Source organism: Salmo trutta, chromosome 37 (assembly GCF_901001165.1).
Source record: "Salmo trutta chromosome 37, fSalTru1.1, whole genome shotgun sequence".
In the NCBI taxonomy this organism is placed as follows: Eukaryota; Metazoa; Chordata; class Actinopteri; order Salmoniformes; family Salmonidae; genus Salmo; species Salmo trutta.
In genome coordinates, this window is record NC_042993.1 from 7,381,282 (window position 1) to 7,398,716 (window position 17,435).

At 46.9% G+C, this 17,435-nt stretch overlaps 1 protein-coding gene across 4 annotated transcripts; it reads right to left on the reverse strand.

Moving 5' to 3' along the window:
- Positions 1–2,886: 2,886 nt before the first annotated feature.
- khdc4 (KH domain containing 4, pre-mRNA splicing factor) lies at positions 2,887–11,945 on the reverse strand. Of its 4 annotated transcripts, none has more exons than XM_029738355.1 (14): positions 11,746–11,945; positions 9,814–10,006; positions 9,480–9,608; positions 9,189–9,268; positions 8,978–9,030; positions 8,530–8,696; positions 7,218–7,429; positions 6,965–7,025; positions 6,743–6,800; positions 6,448–6,662; positions 6,129–6,272; positions 5,101–5,216; positions 4,903–4,922; positions 2,887–3,919 (listed from the first exon to the last, which is right to left on the reverse strand). In XM_029738355.1, the coding sequence occupies exons 1-14, from the start codon at positions 11,772–11,774 to the stop codon at positions 3,600–3,602; spliced, it is 1,797 nt and encodes a 598-aa protein (XP_029594215.1). In that variant the 5' UTR covers positions 11,775–11,945; the 3' UTR covers positions 2,887–3,599. The 4 variants fall into 4 exon arrangements, 3 of the variants coding, with proteins under 3 accessions (XP_029594215.1, XP_029594213.1, XP_029594214.1); XM_029738353.1 differs by having other exon boundaries at positions 2,887–3,853; positions 4,834–4,922; XR_003872417.1 differs by having other exon boundaries at positions 3,623–3,853; positions 4,834–4,922; positions 5,101–5,188.
- Positions 11,946–17,435: the final 5,490 nt, after the last annotated feature.

The window sequence follows — 17,435 nt, forward strand, 5'->3', positions numbered from 1 at the left end:
AAGAACTGCTTTCAACGTGGCACCGTCATAGGATGCTACCTTTCCAACAAGTCAGTTTGTCAAATTTCTGCCCTGTTAGAGCTGCCCCGGTCAACTGTAAGTGCAGTTATTGTGAATTGGAAATGTCTAGGAGCAACAACAGCTCAGCTGCAAAGTGGTAGGCCACACAAGCTCACAGAACGGGACTGCCGAGTGCTGAAAGGTGTAGCGCGTAAAAAGTGTCTGCCCTCAGTTTCAACACTCCCTACTGAGTTCCAAACTGCCATGTAGTGCATCTCTTCACTACAAGCACAGGTGCAACTTCTGAAACTTTTTTAGGAATAATGTTACCAAGCACGACTAGACACATCTCTAAGCTTTACACCAAACCAAGTGGGTGGGCTGCTGTTGGGCTGACACAAACTCAGGATTGTACCTTTAAAGTTTGCTGTGTGTGTGGTGATACTGATCTGGCCTGTATGCCAGTTAGTAGATGGATAGGTGTAACAGATTAATATGGGAGCAGGACAGCTTTATAGGCTAAATGGGCTTCTAGTGTTATCATTAAGCAGAGAAAGAATGAAGTGAATGTGATTTATCACTAAAACATTGACTTTAGCATAGTAATGGATCCGTTTCTGCTTGAAATTGTCAGTTAAACTGACTGTTGATCTGGACGGTTATTTAATTGTGTCTGTAGTTACATACAATAAATACATGATCACTCTGACCCCCAACGCTGACCCTTTGCCTTCCACCCAAACTACTGAGCTGAATAACATTAATCTACAGCATAGTAAATACAGTCAAACGTCAACACAACAGAAGACGTTAAGTCATTTTATTTTACCGTCATAATGTTTCATGGAATGTTATAAGAACAGATTGGACTTTTTATTACAGCTTTTGTGGTGTTCATCTCACATAGGAAAGAGCAGGAAGTCACTGAAGGAGCTGTGTTTATTTGAATCATCACAGATCCTTTAGCCTGATGGGAGACTCATGTAGACCAGGTCCCCCTCCTCCAGTTCTAGAGTCCCAGAATTGGAGAGATACTGTCACCTTCCGTGACTATTGTACTGTCCATTCCACATTATACCCTGGTCATTCTTGAACAAACCGAAGTCCATGTAGTCCTCTCACTGGAGCACTGAAGACACCTGCATCAGAGGAAAAACAGAGAGATCAACACGGTCAGTCTCTCAAAGCCACCAGACACTGGAGCAGCCTGTAAGTGATGTTGGACTCAGTGTCTGTATCTGGTCCCAATGGACATGTGTGTTCATACATGTAGATGGGTGTGTTCGCAGGCAGTAGGCTACCTGTAGCTGCTTGAGCTGAAATGACAAATATAGGAACAATTTTGGGAAGCTGTTCCTTGTCTGATTTGGACCAAATATATCAAATCCTCTTTACATACTGTATTTTTTTATCTCTACATTACCTGCATTCTCTGTCTTCAGCTCCTCCACCTGGCTCTCACTCTGGCCTGCAATTCTACAATATCATACAGAGAAACTGTTGAAGAATTCAACACACCACTACTCCGCTGATTACAGTAATCACATTACATACAGCTGTCTTACTTTACCTGTGTTCTGTCTTTTCAGTTCAGTCACCTTGTTCTTGTGTTACTGTAGTTCAGTCTTAGTGTTCCTCAGCTCCACTCTCTGTTCCACCACCATGTTCCTCAGCTCCACTCTCTGTTCCACCACCATGTTCCTCAGCTCCACTACCTGTTTCACCACCATGTTCCTCAGCTCCACTCTCTGTTTCACCACCATGTTCCTCAGCTCCACTCTCTGTTCCACCACCATGTTCCTCAGCTCCACTCTCTGTTCCACCACCATGTTCCTCAGCTCCACTCTCTGTTCCACCACCATGTTCCTCAGCTCCACTCCCTGTTCCACTATGTTCCTCAGCCCCACTCTCTGTTCCACCACCATGTTCCTCAGCTCCACTCTCTGTTCTACCACCATGTTCCTCAGCTCCACTCTCTGTTCCACCACCATGTTCCTCAGCTCCACTCCCTGTTCCACCACCATGTTCCTCAGCTCCACTCTCTGTTCCACCACCATGTTCCTCAGCTCCACTCTCTGTTCCACCACCATGTTCCTCAGCTCCACTCTCTGTTCCACCACCATGTTCCTCAGCTCCACTCCCTGTTCCACCATGTTCCTCAGCCCCACTCTCTGTTCCACCACCATGTTCCTCAGCTCCACTCTCTGTTCTACCACCATGTTCCTCAGCTCCACTCTCTGTTCCACCACCACGTTCCTCAGCTCCACTCTCTGTTCCACCACCACGTTCCTCAGCTCCACTCTCTGTTCCACCACCACGTTCCTCAGCTCCACTCTCTGTTCCACCACCACGTTCCTCAGCTCCACTCTCTGTTCCACCACCATGTCTCTCAGCACCTTCAGCTCAGTGCAGATGTCAGGCTAGGCGGTCAACTGTTCAGCATCAGTCTTTCATCCTTCACTGTGAGCCTGTTCAGTGATATTCTTCTCTCTGTCCCCTCCACTCTCCCCCTGACCCCTCCACTCTCCCCCGGACCCCATGCCCCAGACAGACAGTACAGCAACACCAGCCGAGCTACAACACCCCTCATTCTGAAACAATGTCTCTTCAGAACTAATGTAGTCTACTGGGCTCAGTCCTTCTTTATACACACTGGTGTTGTTGAACCAATACATGGAAATGTAACTGGTGTCCTCGTAGAATATTTTGAGAACATAGCCAAGGAATGTGTGATGTAAGAGAACAGGTAATGATGATTTCTTGGCAGTTGATTCAGATTGCGAGTTGTTTAAGACAATGAGAGATTCACACCTGCTAGTCAGTTAAACCACCCATTTTCTCTCTATTGCATGATCTGTCAAACCGGTCTTGAAATAAACTCTCATACACAGACATAATGCAAATTTATTCCACAAAAGCATTAGAACAGTTGAGTCAATCATTTAATAAAAGTCCAACGAGCATGTTTGTATGATCTGTACTCAATGAAGGAAGAGAGAGATTTGGACCAAGAAAGAAAATGGGGATGGGGGAAATATATTTTTTGACAAAGAATATTTAGAATGCATTGAAATCTCTTCTACCTCAGTGCTTTTCTACACTAGTAAAACCAGGAGTGGACATGTTCCAAATCAACCAGAAACAGAAACGGGGCACAATTACCCTCCATGAGTGTCTGTTCCTCAGCTGTCTCCTATACAGACTTCAGAGTACACTTGAATCTGTGTGGAAGTCTGGGGCATCTTGCTGCTTGTCACCATGTATCCAGTCCGTCAGTCTCCTGGTTGTGCCTGGTTGGCTGGTTGAGTCTGTTCTCTTTGTATGAGCCAGCCAGTCTGTTTAGTCCATTTTACACACACTCTGCTCTACTGCTGAGCGCATGGCAAAACTGTTTTAAGGAAATCTAAGTCATCACAAAATAAATTCTATCAAGTAGAGGAGCAGGTAGGAGTGATGGTTCAGGGGAAAGGGGAAGAGGGGGGACTGGGGCTCAGTTTGGGGTGTAAAACATCATTATGGGACCCTCAAAGGCCCTAGGTGTCAGGGGAGGGAGGAGATGGGGTGGGGGGGGGGGGGGTATGAGGTTTAATACTCCTGTGTTATGGGGCCATCCAGAAGGGCATGGGCTGCTGTGACTGTGCCTGCTGTGTTTTGGCACGTTGGGGAGGCGGAGGGGGGCAGCGGTACCCCAGAGTCCAGCCCGAGGATGACGTGGGGGTGGAGTGGGTCGCCCCAGTGACGTTACCATGGTTACCTGCCCCCAAGGTTTTGGGGGTGGAGTGGTCCTCCTCTTCGTCCGAGGAGTCACCAGCGTACGCCACGAGCCCCGTCTTCATCCTCTTCACTGAGGGATCTGAGAGAGAGGGAAAAACAGTGGGAGAAAGAGGGAGGGATGAGGGAGAAAGGAGAGGGGTGCAGGAGAGAGAGGGGAGACATACACACAGAGAAAGAACACAACCAAAGCCCAGCACAAAAGTTTCAAAAACAACAGTTGGAAGTCAATTGTTTACCAACAGATAGGGAGAGAAAGTTAATAGATTGCATTGTGTTTGGCAGCAGGGGTGAGTTAGGTAAAGGAGGAGGGGCATGGGTCAGCAGCGGCAGTCATTGGTCGGTGGGGAGCGGCAGCGTTAGGGCCATCCAATCATGATGCAGGACAGCGCCACAGGAGAAGAGCCCCACCCCCATCCGGCATCCCACCCAGAGAGACATGGAAGAGAAGAAAAACACAGAGAAAGAACACAAAGACAGAGAGGGTCTTGTTAGTGAGGGAGTCACACACGGGCACAGACACTCCTGTCTGATGACGTCATCAGAAAGGGACGGGCAGCGAGGGGACAGCACCAGCTAGACAGAGAGGGGGACTCCCAATCTGAAATCCATCCCTAGACACCTCCTAGATGTCACATGATCAGATGCCAGGGTAAGCAGTACGGTAATAGATCAGCCTTACTCTTCATCAGGCCAATTGTAATTGTCTACATATGGCTTACACCTATAAAATCCTCTCAGACCTACACAGTGCCTAGGGCTAGGGGTTGGCTTAGGGTCAATGAGTTACCTGAGGCAGTGGGGGATCGAAGCTTTGCTCAGTTCTTGATTCTGAAGTGACTGACTGACTTTCAAAGCAGAACTTATCGAGGAACACTATGCCTGTCTGATGTAATCTGCTATAACCTGTTCTGTCACGTGTGAGAACAGCATGTCTGCATGCAACATGCTATTTGACTCTGACTACTGACAGCCAAGAGGCCGGGGGGGTGGGCAGCGTGCTTTATGGCTGAGGCCATGGATGGGGAGGGGTCAGGGGGTTACATGGGGTGGGGCCCTTACCCAGGGGGCCTTGCAGCGGCCTCCTCTCCTCCATCTTGGGTGTCATGCCTCCGTTCATCGGAATGGGTGGTGGAGGCATCAGCTGCCTACTGCTGGGGAGAAAGAGGGAGAGAGAGGGAAGGAGAGAGAGGGATAGAGGGAAGGGGAGGAGTCAGTGTTGCACAACATCAAATCACAAGCAAACAAGCCTGCACACACGGTGTGTCCAGCATCTGAGATGAAGGACACTTTTAAAAGAGAGCGACTCGTCGCCCCCCCATCTCGTACCTGTCCCTCTCCCTCGGCGGCCCGGAGGAACTCGGTGGCGGGGGTCCTGAAGCCTCTGGGCCGGGGCTGCCCACAGGGAAGCCTGCACCTAAATTAGTCATATGAATGGGTCCATGCTATGAGCAGAAAAACACACAGGCGCATTAGCACACATCCTGCCCTAAACCACTATTATTAATAGTAGGCATATAGCATATAGTTATCTAAACTATTGAATGGAACTGAACTGCAAAGTTACTATTCCAAAACATTTTCCTTTTCACTACACCTTATTTAAGCAGCTGAGAATAAAATTATTATTTTAAGTTTATGCATGCTCTGATTGCACAAAATCCGAAAATAGGAATGGACTGTATTAAAGTAACATATCATTAAATCAAGAGGACACATTTAAATTAGGCCTGTGACGACACTAGTATTGCGATATTGGTCCTTTAAAAACCTGCTGTATGTAAAACATGATGTGCTATAGCTTGGAAAATAAATCAAATGACTCTGGGGGACAACGGAACGATGATTGTTTCCAACATTAGGGCCGTTTTCCCAAAGAAGTTCATCCGTTTCATGTTTTGTTTCCTTGCCATGATACTTACTGGTATCGTACCTGCACTCATTTCAATATATTGAAGTACATTTGATGATTATCCAACAATACCTTTTCAGAATCTCCATAATCTGAAGGTTCTATAAATCCATTAATACATGGACTCAGATAATAACAGCTATGGTTACAATGCTTTTCAACGATCGTCATAAGGTCTACTAGGGAAAAAACAAGTTGGCACTGAACAGAGACTCAATCTCACTCACTCAACAAGCAAACCTTTTCTATAGAATGCAGACAGGGACTCACAGAATTACAGACAAGAGACAGTGAGAATCATAATGAATTCAGTCTAACAGAAAGAGGAACAGATATCAGATACATGGACAGAAGATAAGAAAAGACAGGAAGACAACAGAAGCAGCAGGGACAGACTGGACGAAGGCAGCACGTAAGGTGGAAGAATAAAAGAATGGTAAATCACCTGGTATCCCAGCAGTCCGCTGTCCCTCTCGTCTGGAACCTCCTCAGTGAAGCGTCTTTTCTGCGGCGGATTGGCTGAGACTACGGGAGGCGGAGCTTTGGGCGGAACGGGAGCAGCGGGTGGGAAAGGAGAAGGTGGGAGAGTCTGGGGACAAAAAAAGAAGGAAAAAAGCCAACTTGGATGCAATGTATGTTGAATACATCATACATACAGCCTATGAAGAAAATGTTTTTCAACTAGTTTCATAACTCGGATGTAATAGTCTCAATGTACTGTATTATCGGTCCACACAAGTCTAAATCTGATTGACCAGTCTTACCTGTGGTAAACTGACAGGTGCAGGGGGGAGGGCATACCGGTTGGGAGGGGGGAGACCGGCGGGCACCCCAGGGGGAATGGGAGGGGGGACAGCGTAGGGGGGAGGAATGGGCTGAGGGGGAGGTACAGGGAGGGGGTAGCTGGGCTGGTACCCCGCTGGGGGGTAGTAAGGGGGCTGGGGGGGCATCCCGTTGGCCATAGGGGGCTGCATAAAGCCTGGAGGAGGAGAGGAACACGTCAGTACGTTGACACATTGTAGAGACTGTAGAAGAGAAAGAAAGCCAGAGAGTCTGTACCGGGAGTAGGCATCATGACACTCATCTGGTTGAGGAAGACAGAATACTCTGCATGAACCTGGAGGGAAGAGAGAACAGTCAGAGATCCACATGGCAAACAGAGCCCAGCTACATAATACAATGCACTTCACATGGGACAGCTTGAAACAGGGTTTAAGTGAAAGTAGAGCAGTGTACAGGGAACAGAACAGAGTGCCAGTCAGTAAACCATTAGACACTCACCGTCTGCAGCAGGTTGTCACACAGGGTCTTCGCTGCAGCAAGGCCCTCTGGTTTGGGATGACTGGGGAAGAGAGAGGAGTTAAGGTGTGCCTGGTGTCTAAGCTCTGTGTCTCTGAGCTAATACAAATGAACATGGACTTTACTCCCCTAGACTATCCATTAATACTGCTATTTACCTGATGTAGATGTACATGAGTTCAAGGCCCTCTCTGAGTTGATACAGATGAACACGAGTCTAGTCCATGAGACTTACCTGATGTAGATGTACATCGGTTCGAAGGCCTCTCGCCCAGAGGCGGGCTCCAGACAGCCTGATCCCTTCCCCCTGAGGAAGACCTTGGCTCCAGTCTCACCCTGGATGTGCTGCAGGTAGGAGCTGCCTGGCCCTTCCACCCTCTCCTTCACTGAGAAGCCCTGGATGGCATGCTCCAGACCCACAAACAACTTTTCCTGCACATAGTGCATCTGAAAGGATATGGATGTGAGTCTTAAAGATTCATCAATGACATTGACACACACACACACACTGAACGACAATCACACACACACACACACACACACACACACACACACACACACACACTGAACGACAATCACACACACAAACTGAAACCCGGCTGGCTTCCGGGTTTCAGCCACCTACTTGTTCCACTTCATATTAACTTGGCTACTTTTATTTTAAACGTTTCAATTCACTAGTCCGCCGAGCCTCCTCTGGATAGAATGAACGATATGCATCTTCTGGCGATATATTGATAGGATAGGTGTCCGTCAGTCACAAAGCGAGCGATGACAGGGAAATGCAATGTGCCGTACAATGTGTGTGCACTGTGGTTGGTTGCAGTCTAATTTCTTTACACAGAGGAAGGAGAGAGCATGATGCTGGTGAATTTGCACACCCCACGTCGCGTACGCCCCGAGCAGCGGAGGTACACGGTAACGCCCCGCGTAACGGATGTACGCGGTAACGCCCCGAGCAGCGGACGTACGCGGTAACGCCCCGAGCAGCGGACGTACGCGGTAACGCCCCGAGCAGCGGACGTACGCGGTAACGCCCCGAGCAGCGGACAGCGGACGCGGTAACGCCCCGAGCAGCGGACAGCGGACGCGGTAACGCCCCACGTCGCGTACGCTGTATTTTCTTTTGCGTGTTTCACATAGCCAGCCACGTGGAGCCGTGGTGCATAGTAGACGATTTACTGGACTTTGATTGACAACTGAACAGCAAGCGTTGACTAGTTTAGAAAAAGTGTCAAACTGACTAAATGAATTCAATCTCCTATATCCCTTTGCCATTCATAAATCATACAGAGTGGTTATACTGCATGTCCATGGTGTTGTAAACCAAAGGATTCCCTAGGTTTCCTTTCCTAAGATGACGGGACTAAAGTCACTGTAAATAAGACTTATCTCAAGACCAGACATGTTAAACGCTCTCTTACTTAGAAAATGGTCCTGATCATATAAGCCTAGGCCATACCCCAAAACAACTAATTCATTCATTTTCACTAAATTAAAATTGCCCTGGCTGGCTACTCTATGTACTTGTGGAAAACACAGCTTACCCCAGACTGGAAGTGTGGTCTGTGATGGTGGTTGATGGGGGGCAGTGAGGGGGGCTGGGGTTTGTGTTGCTGGTAGACTGGGACTGTGGCTCCGGTTCCGCTGTAGGAGGAGGTGGCCGCCTTCACCACTCCATTAGTGATGATCTCCTTGATACGGTTCACAGCTCCTGGAGAGAGAGAGAGACAGACAGAGAGACACAGAGAGAGACACAGAGAGAGACACAGAGAGAGACACAGAGAGAGACACAGAGAGAGACAGAGAGAGAGACAGAGAGAGAGACAGAGAGAGAGACAGAGAGAGAGACAGAGAGAGAGACAGAGAGAGAGAGACAGAGAGAGAGACAGATTAGATCGTCACAACATAGAAAGTCAGGGAAGAAGGACCCTGATGTTCATAAATGGTGATAATCTTAATCAAATTAGGTGAGGTAAATAGAGATGTACTGACTGTCGACAAGCTCCCTGGTCTGGCCCTGGACGTGGAGATAGAGGGGTCGGTCCCTGACGACAGAGAGAGAAGCAGTCGGTCAGTAGCCTAAGACTTGGTTGTATGATGTAATCAGACAACAGATCTACTTGTCTGTATGGAGAAAAGTAAATACCAGTAACCTCCTTGGTAGATCAGTGTGGTAATAAAGAAGGTGTGAAGCAGGACTCACCCTTGTGGAGCCTTGTACTTCTCCACTGCTGCCATGTATCGCCCCCTGGTGGACACAGCAGCACCGCTCACTTTGCTGATCTTCACACAATAGAATGAAGTAGAAGCTGGTCATTTACTGTCCTCAAGTGAGACACTTTCAGTCCCATACTGGTTTACATGACACTGATCCAGTCTGTACATGTGCGTGTCACACAGAGAAAGAGCTGGGTAAACATAGCAGTAAGTTTGACTGTTGACCAGATTGTCAATCAATGGGTCTAAAGATCATAATGATGTCATGGACTCTGACCTCGTCCTGTGTCTGTCCGCGGGTCAGCAGGTTCCGGCAGGGGAGAGGAACGTCGTTGATCTCCACCTCCGCCACCACCAGGTCATCCTTCGCTTTCATAGGAGGCTGGGGCTTCCCTGCACCCACAACCTGGTGATGACAGAGATTCATTTTTATGTGCTGCATGCTAACATTTACAACAACATCTCTCTAAAAGAGAGAGAACAAGAGCGAGGGGATTACAGAATTTGGAGGCGAGAGAGGGACAGACAACAAAGACAGAGAGAAGAGAGATTACAGGTGAGAGTGAAAGCATTTCTAATGTTTTCAGTGTAAGAGGTTTCCTGACCCTTACCTTGTCTGGGGGTCCTGACGGTCCAGACGGTCCTATCTGGGAGGGCTTGAGCTTGCCCTTGGCTACCAGCATGGCGTTGATCTTAGCTGCCACAGCAGCTGCAGCGTCCAGAGCCCCTGTAGGAGCCGGCTCCGCCTCCCCCATCTGGTCTGAACCAGGACCTGGGCCCGGCTGGTCCCATTTACTACGGCGACTGAGGAACAAAGAGGGGAGCGGGTTGGGGAACAGAGAGAGGGGGAGGGGTAGTGAAAGAGGGAGGGAGGGAGAGAAAGAGGGCAATGGTAAGTGGAAGGGATGGGAGAAGCAGAGGGAGAATGGAGGGCAGCGCAAAAGCAGCAATCACAAGGCCTCTCCCCACCCGTTTCTGTAAAAAGATGGAGGGATGGGTGCTGGAGAAACGTAGGCCTAACAACTCTCAGACAGAGCTATGGATGCAAAAACTGACCATCTATGATATAAAAATTATAGTTTTAACCATTTGAGGCTATACAGTTTGTTTACATATACATTTTGTTTTACTCTCATGTCGTTAAAAAAAACTATATTTTGGGTTCTGATGGTGTATGTCAGTTGAGCTAAACTTTTTGGGTGACCGACCAATTTCACGTGTTAGTTATATGCCTCCCGAGTGGTGCAGCGGTCTAAGGCACTGCATCGCAGTGCTGCGGCGTCACTATAGCCTGGGGTTCGATCCCTGGCAGTGTCACAACCAGCCGTGACCTGGAGTCCAATAGGGCAGCGCAAAAATGGCCCAGCGTCGTCTGGGTTAGAGGAGGGTTTGGCCGCGGGGGCTTTACTTGGCTCATCGTGCTCTAGCAAGTCCTTGTGGCGGGTCAGGCACCTGCAGGCTGACTTCAGTCCTCAGTTGAACAGTGTTACCACCAACACATTGGTGTGGCTGGCTTCCGGGTTAAGCAAGCAGGTGTAAAGAAGTGCAGTTTGACAGGTCGTGTTTCAGAGGATGCATGACTTGACCTTCGCCTCTCCCAAGTCCGTTGGGGAGTTGCGATGAGACAAGATCGTAATATCACGAAATTGGGGAGAAAACTGGAGGAAAATTACAAACCCCAAAAATTGTGTTAGTTATAGATTTGTCTTTGAAAGCAAATCTAAGAAGCAGTAGATGTTTTATGTGGCTATTTCTGTGCTTCCCGTTCTTAAGTTGTTTTAGTGTCTTTTACATTTGGTTTTGTACACCAGCTTCAAACAGCTGAAAATACAATATTTTTGGTTATAGAAAATATATTTCACAGGGGATTAGATGGTACAATGATTCTCTACACTGTACCTGCTTGTTTTGTCAAACTAAAATTAGGTGAACTAAATTACTACAATTATAGCAATCAGGAAATCATTAACTTAAAATACAAATAAAAAATGGATGTAGCAACTGCAGGTTGCCCCTTAAATGACCATATCAATTACAGAGTTCAGAGAGGTCGTAGGCTAACAAGTTAGTTTAGTCTTTGCCATCTAACGTTACAATTAATGTTAACTTTGTGGATTGAATTAATGTTGTTGACTTGCTAACGTTAGCTAGCTAGTTATCCAACAGTTTTGTTTACGTCGCTGTGCTTAACGTTAGTTAGCTAGCTAATTGCAACCATAGGTAGTTAGCTACTGTAACTTACCAAAACAACAGTTAGCGAGCTAACTAATAGTTCGCTAACTAATAGATAGCCAGGTAACCAACTCACATCGATTTTCAAAAAATAAACGTATCACCCAACGGCGCTCTTAGCTAGCATAACCAACCACTTTCTAAACTGGGTAGCGACAGCTAGCTAGCTACACCGTTGGCTACTAAGCGTACCCCACGAAGCTAGCTACAAGCACTCCGCCATTACAAATGAACTAGCTCGCTTTGTGCTGCCTGCTGCTAAGTCAGTGTTGAGCAAGTCTGTGGTAAAATGCTACGTTCTTTCAACTCACCCGCCGTTTTGCGTTCCACAAAATGACATCAATCTCCTATTTGGTTGAATTTGTCTTTGCGTAAAAACACTAACGTTAATACTGACTCCGCCAGACTTTCAAGATCGCTTGTCCAGACAGTGGAGTACTGCAAGAGCTTCAATCTATGCGATATCGTTCCCACTTCCTGTTTTTGGGGGGAAAGGACCCGTGCTGTGTTGAATTTTGCTTCCCTCACACAGATAATGTTTCTTCAATCATGTGCGACGCTAGGGGACGCAGTGAGCAGCTCGAGTTGAGCAGGCCGCGTCTCACCGGATGATGCGGTCCTGTGGCTGCCTGCTATCATCGTTTTCCTGCCACCCCAGGTGAGTGTTGCGGATATGAACCAGATTAATGTCGCTTCAGGTTTCCTAAATGAAACCCCACAGCACACAGCTTGGTCTACGTGGAAATGTAGGACCAGACATCTTACAAGCAGGATGCTGAGGTGATGATGCCAGAGCCAGGTAAACTATGGTTGTTAGCTAGGTAAATTCTGTGTTTAAAAACAATAACATTGGCCCCATTGCAGCTTATTGCATGTGTAAAATGTATTGTTGTCAACTTTTTTCAAGATGTGTGGTCCTTTGTGGACCGTTTAATTTGCCTAACTGTTTATTGACCTTTTTCAGTGAACTGATTTCCCCTCCAAGTGCATGTTGTTTCTTAAAAACCCGTTTGCCTAGCTACCGTTGCTAACCATGATTTATTTATTTACCATGATTCACTCTGAATAACTCAGGAATGTCTCTCCTTCCTGTACTTTGTAAGTAGGCTATCAGCCAAGTTTAACCTTTTTAATCACCTTGGCAATTAGATCATGGATCTGCAGGCTAAAATTAAATGCCCAGTGCCACATAGGCTTAGCCTAATTTTACTGCTTATGTGAGTTTGGGTTATCAGGTCCTATGCCTTATTATGCATAATGTCTTGTCTATTCTGTTCTAGTGTTGAGTACACTGGTGGTCTATCCATCATCAGGTGAGTATCATTTTAATACCACACACTCTTCATTTTTAGACATTGAATTATATTCAAGTTACCTAATGTAGACTTTTGGTGTGGCAGACTGGGCACTGTCTTGAAGTATACACTTTGGGCGCTTTGCCAAAACATATCCCACAATTTGTTGAAATTCTAGGCTACTACATGTGTTCACAGAGGTTCTACTGATGCCCACTCTGAACGTGGAGCCTTCAGGACGACAGGTGTACACTGAGGACACAGTCTCCTTGGCGTGTCAGTTACCTGGCCACTCTGGGCTGGGCTGGCAGTTCTACTGGCACAAAGACAGGTGTGACCTCCGGCTCCCTCTTTATGTTGCTTCTCTGATGGTTTATAATGGAGGTCGGGAGGTGTGATAGATTTCACTTCATTCTAATAGAATGTGGGTGTTAGGCTACTTGTTGTATCCATCACCCCCTGAGTGATGATAGTAAAACATGGCACTGGATAACTGTGTACAGGAACTGGACTGTACTAACAAGTGGAACGAACTAATGCTCATAACACTATATTAGGCAGGACACTGGCCCTGTGGAGCAGATGTGGAGGTGGGGCGGTCTACCAACTGTGGCGTGCCTCTGTCACACACACAGGCCAGTACTGGTGCAGAGCAGGGAGAGGACAGCCAGTCTTCTACACCCAATACAGCCAGGCAGTCTCTGTTAATGTCATTGGTGAGTGAGGAGAGTAGCACATGTCTTGCATGTGGTGTCATGCTCTTTTTCATAGATTACTTGACAAGCTCCACTCGTTACTCTAGCTCTTGTCAGTGACAGTGGAATATATTTCACTTCTCTACTTCTTTGTAATCTATAATTTTCTCAACTTCCTCCTCTAATCAATCTGTGTAATCAATATCCTCTCCAGAGCTCTTCACATCAGACTTTGTCTGCATCTCCTTCGACCGTGGTCAAAGAGGGCGGGGCTTTCAACCTCACCTGTGTGGCCCAGCTTAGCAACTGCAAACTGAGCCAACATCATGGTAACCACAGTCTACATAGTCACCCTGATCCTGACCGTAACTGGACCACAGTGGTTGTAACATTCTCCTTCCTGAGGGACGGCTGGCCAGTGGCCAGGGACTCTGTCAGTGGGATGTACAGCGTAGCGAGGGCTTCTAGCTGTCACATGGGGACCTACAGATGTGTGGCCAGAGCAGGCAGGGCCAGGAGGAGCAGTCAGGAGATCAGCATCACACTAGACAGTGAGTTCATACTATATCACCTGAACGTTTAGTTTGCCAGTTGCCGTAGGTTTTCATTCCTCATTGCTGGTCTGAAATCATATTCATTATTCTGGTGCCAAAACTGCCACTCTTTACCATTCACTTTGTATCCTGATCTCTCTCATGCTGCCTTCATCCAGACCTGTCTCTGATACTGCTCACCTGCTTTGGCACCTTCCTGATCCTCTCCGTGGCTCCATTGGCATTTCTTGTGAGACTATACGCGATGAGACATAAGTGGCGGCATAGTGGATCTTAGTCTGACTCTTGAGTCTCTGGGACTGAGTCAGTTCAACACCTATCTCTTCTCTTTGTGTGACCATGCAGTGTGGCAGCTCAGAGCCAGAGGACAAGGAGAATTGCAGTGCAATGAGTGCAGTACAATACAGGGACCAAAATGAGAGGGAGGACAGGTGAGACGTGCTGTGAGAACCCATGTAGTTCACATGGCTGTATTAGTGCACAGGTGTAGGATCTTAATTTGATCACCCTGTTGCATGTTTTTTACTCAAAAGATGAAAACAGATGTTTTATTGTAATCTTGCAGATGTATCTGGACCCAGCTGACTTGAGAAACGTTCTATCATTTATTACAAAATTGGAGTGTAGAATAATAAACATAATTATTTGGAGAATTTTGACCAAAGAATGTTTTTGTTTTATTTTCACCACAATGTGGCACTCAAATAATACATTGATTCGACACTGCAACATGCCTGTATTGTCAAATAGAGCCAACTCTTTTCTCATAACAGGTTCCATATTTTTTTAAGAAATAACTGCCCACTACCAGTTGATTAAAAGTGAGTGTGAGTGAATCTCAACAGTGTAAGGCAAGCTATAATATGTTTGCCCTTATGTTCCATTTATTGGTGAATTGTTAGACCTAAAGGGTTGTATGATGAATGAGCCAAGATCTGAGAATTGCATTGTGTCTCCATATAAACTCACAAAAAAAGAAACGGCCCTTTTTCAGAACCCTGTCTTTCAAAGATAATTCTTAAAAATCCAAATAACTTCACAGATCTTCATTGTAAAGGGTTTAAACACTGTTTCTCATGCTTGTTCAATGAACCATAAACAATTAATGAACATGCACCTGTGGAACGGTCGTTAAGACGCTAACAGCTTACAGACGGTAGGCAATTAAGGTCACAGTTATGAAAACTTAGGACACTAAAGAGGCCTTTCTACTGATTCTGAAAAACACAGAAAGAAAGATGCAGGGTCCCTGCTCATCTTGCAGCATGCCTAAGGCAAGTTTCCGGCAGGAGGCATGAGGAATGCAGATGTGGCCAGGGCAATAAATTGCAATGTCCGTACTGTGAGACGTCTAAGACAGCGCTACACAGAGACAGGACAGACAGCTGATCGCCCTCGCAGTGGCAGACCACGTGTAACATCACCTGCACAGGATTGATACATCCAAACATCACACCTGCGGGACAGGTACAGGATGGCAACAACAACTGCCCGAGTTACACCAGGAACGCACAATTCCTCCATCAGTGCTCAGACTGTCCGCAATAGGCTGAGAGAGGCTGGACTGAGGGCTTGTAGGTCTGTTGTAAGGCAGGTCCTCACCAGACATCACCGGCAACAACGTCTCCTATGGTCACACCAGCCACCAGCCATACTGCTCATTCTGTGCGTGATTTCCTGCAAGACAGGAATGTCAGTGTTCTGCCATGGCCAGCAAAGAGCCCGGATCTCAATCCCATTGAGCACGTCTGGGTCCTGTTGGATCAGAGGGTGAGGGCCAGGGCCATTCCCCCAAAAAAATGTCTGGGAACTTGCAGGTGCCTTGGTGGAAGAGTGGGGTAACATCTCACAGCAAGAACTGGCAAATCTGGTGCAGTCCATGAGGAGGAGATGCACTGCAGTACTTAATGCAGCTGGTGGCCACACCAGATACTGACTGTTACTTTTGATTTTGACCCCCCCCCTTTGTTCAGGGACACATTATTCAATTTCTGTTAGTCACATGTCTGTGGAACTTGTTCAGTTTATGTCTCAGTTGTTGAATCTTGTTATGTTCATACAAATACATCATGAACAGGTTTTCGATTGCATTCGCTAAAATAAACCCTACCCTACCCAAACATGTTTGCTGAAAATAAACGCAGTTGACAGTGAGAGGATGTTTCTTTTTTTGCTGAGTTTATTTTGAAGTGTAAGTTCGGGAATGGGGTTTAGATGAGCTAAGTGTCAATAGGTCAGGGGAGCTTTGATGCCCAACTTGACAAGGGAGGACTGTTTATGGGCAGAGACATGGAAAGAGGGAGAGACGGAGGGATATGCTGCTTTGACATAGACAAAATTTTGCCACTTGTCCTTTACATTTACATTTAAGTCATTTAGCAGACGCTCTTATCCAGAGCGACTTACAAATTGGTGCATTCACCTTATGATATCCAGTGGAACAACCACTTTACAATAGTGCATCTAAATCTTTTAAGGGGGGGAGAGGGGGTTAGAAGGATTACTTTATCCTATCCCAGGTATTCCTTAAAGAGGTGGGGTTTCAGGTGTCTCCGGAAGGTGGTGATTGACTCCGCTGTCCTGGCGTCGTGAGGGAGCTTGTTCCACCATTGGGGTGCCAGAGCAGCGAACAGTTTGGACTGGGCTGAGCGGGAACCATGCTTCCTCAGAGGTAGGGGGGCCAGCAAGCCAGAGGTGGATGAACGCAGTGCCCTTGTTTGGGTGTAGGGCCTGATCAGAGCCTGAAGGTATGGAGGTGCCGTTTCCCTCACAGCTCCGTAGGCAAGCACCATGGTCTTGTAGCAGATGCGAGCTTCAACTGGAAGCCAGTGGAGTGCGCGGAGGAGCGGGGTGACGTGAGAGAACTTGGGAAGGTTGAACACCAGACGGGCTGCGGCGTTCTGGATGAGTTGTAGGGGTTTAATGGCACAGGCAGGGAGCCCAGCCAACAGTGAGTTGCAGTAATCCAGACGGGAGATGACAAGTGCCTGGATTAGGACCTGCGTCGCTTCCTTTGATATTACAACGACAGAAGAAGTTAGCGCAAACAACAAACATTCCCTTCCCGATAGAAGAGCACTAATATGTACAGATCTTTTTTTTCAAACCATGCTGCGCGATGCTCCTCAGTTCAGCAACAAAACAATAACAGCTGTGGTGGGGTGGCCAGTGGCGCTGTTTGCCCCTACTGCGGATTCCATCTTTAAGGCTCTCCTGGAGGATGGTTGGCCACCCTTCACAGCCTATAAAATATTGCAGCATTAAGCCTATAATTACAAGCAAGTACTTTATATTACTTTATAAAATAATTTACTCATTCAATGAATCAGGGATCAAATAGATTTATTAGGCTAATTCAAAGCAAGGTAACTAACTAAGATGTGTAAGGCTAAAATATTCTGGTTTCAGTGGAGATCTATTGACAGCATGGGAGATATTTGTCAACTAGGCTATTCTA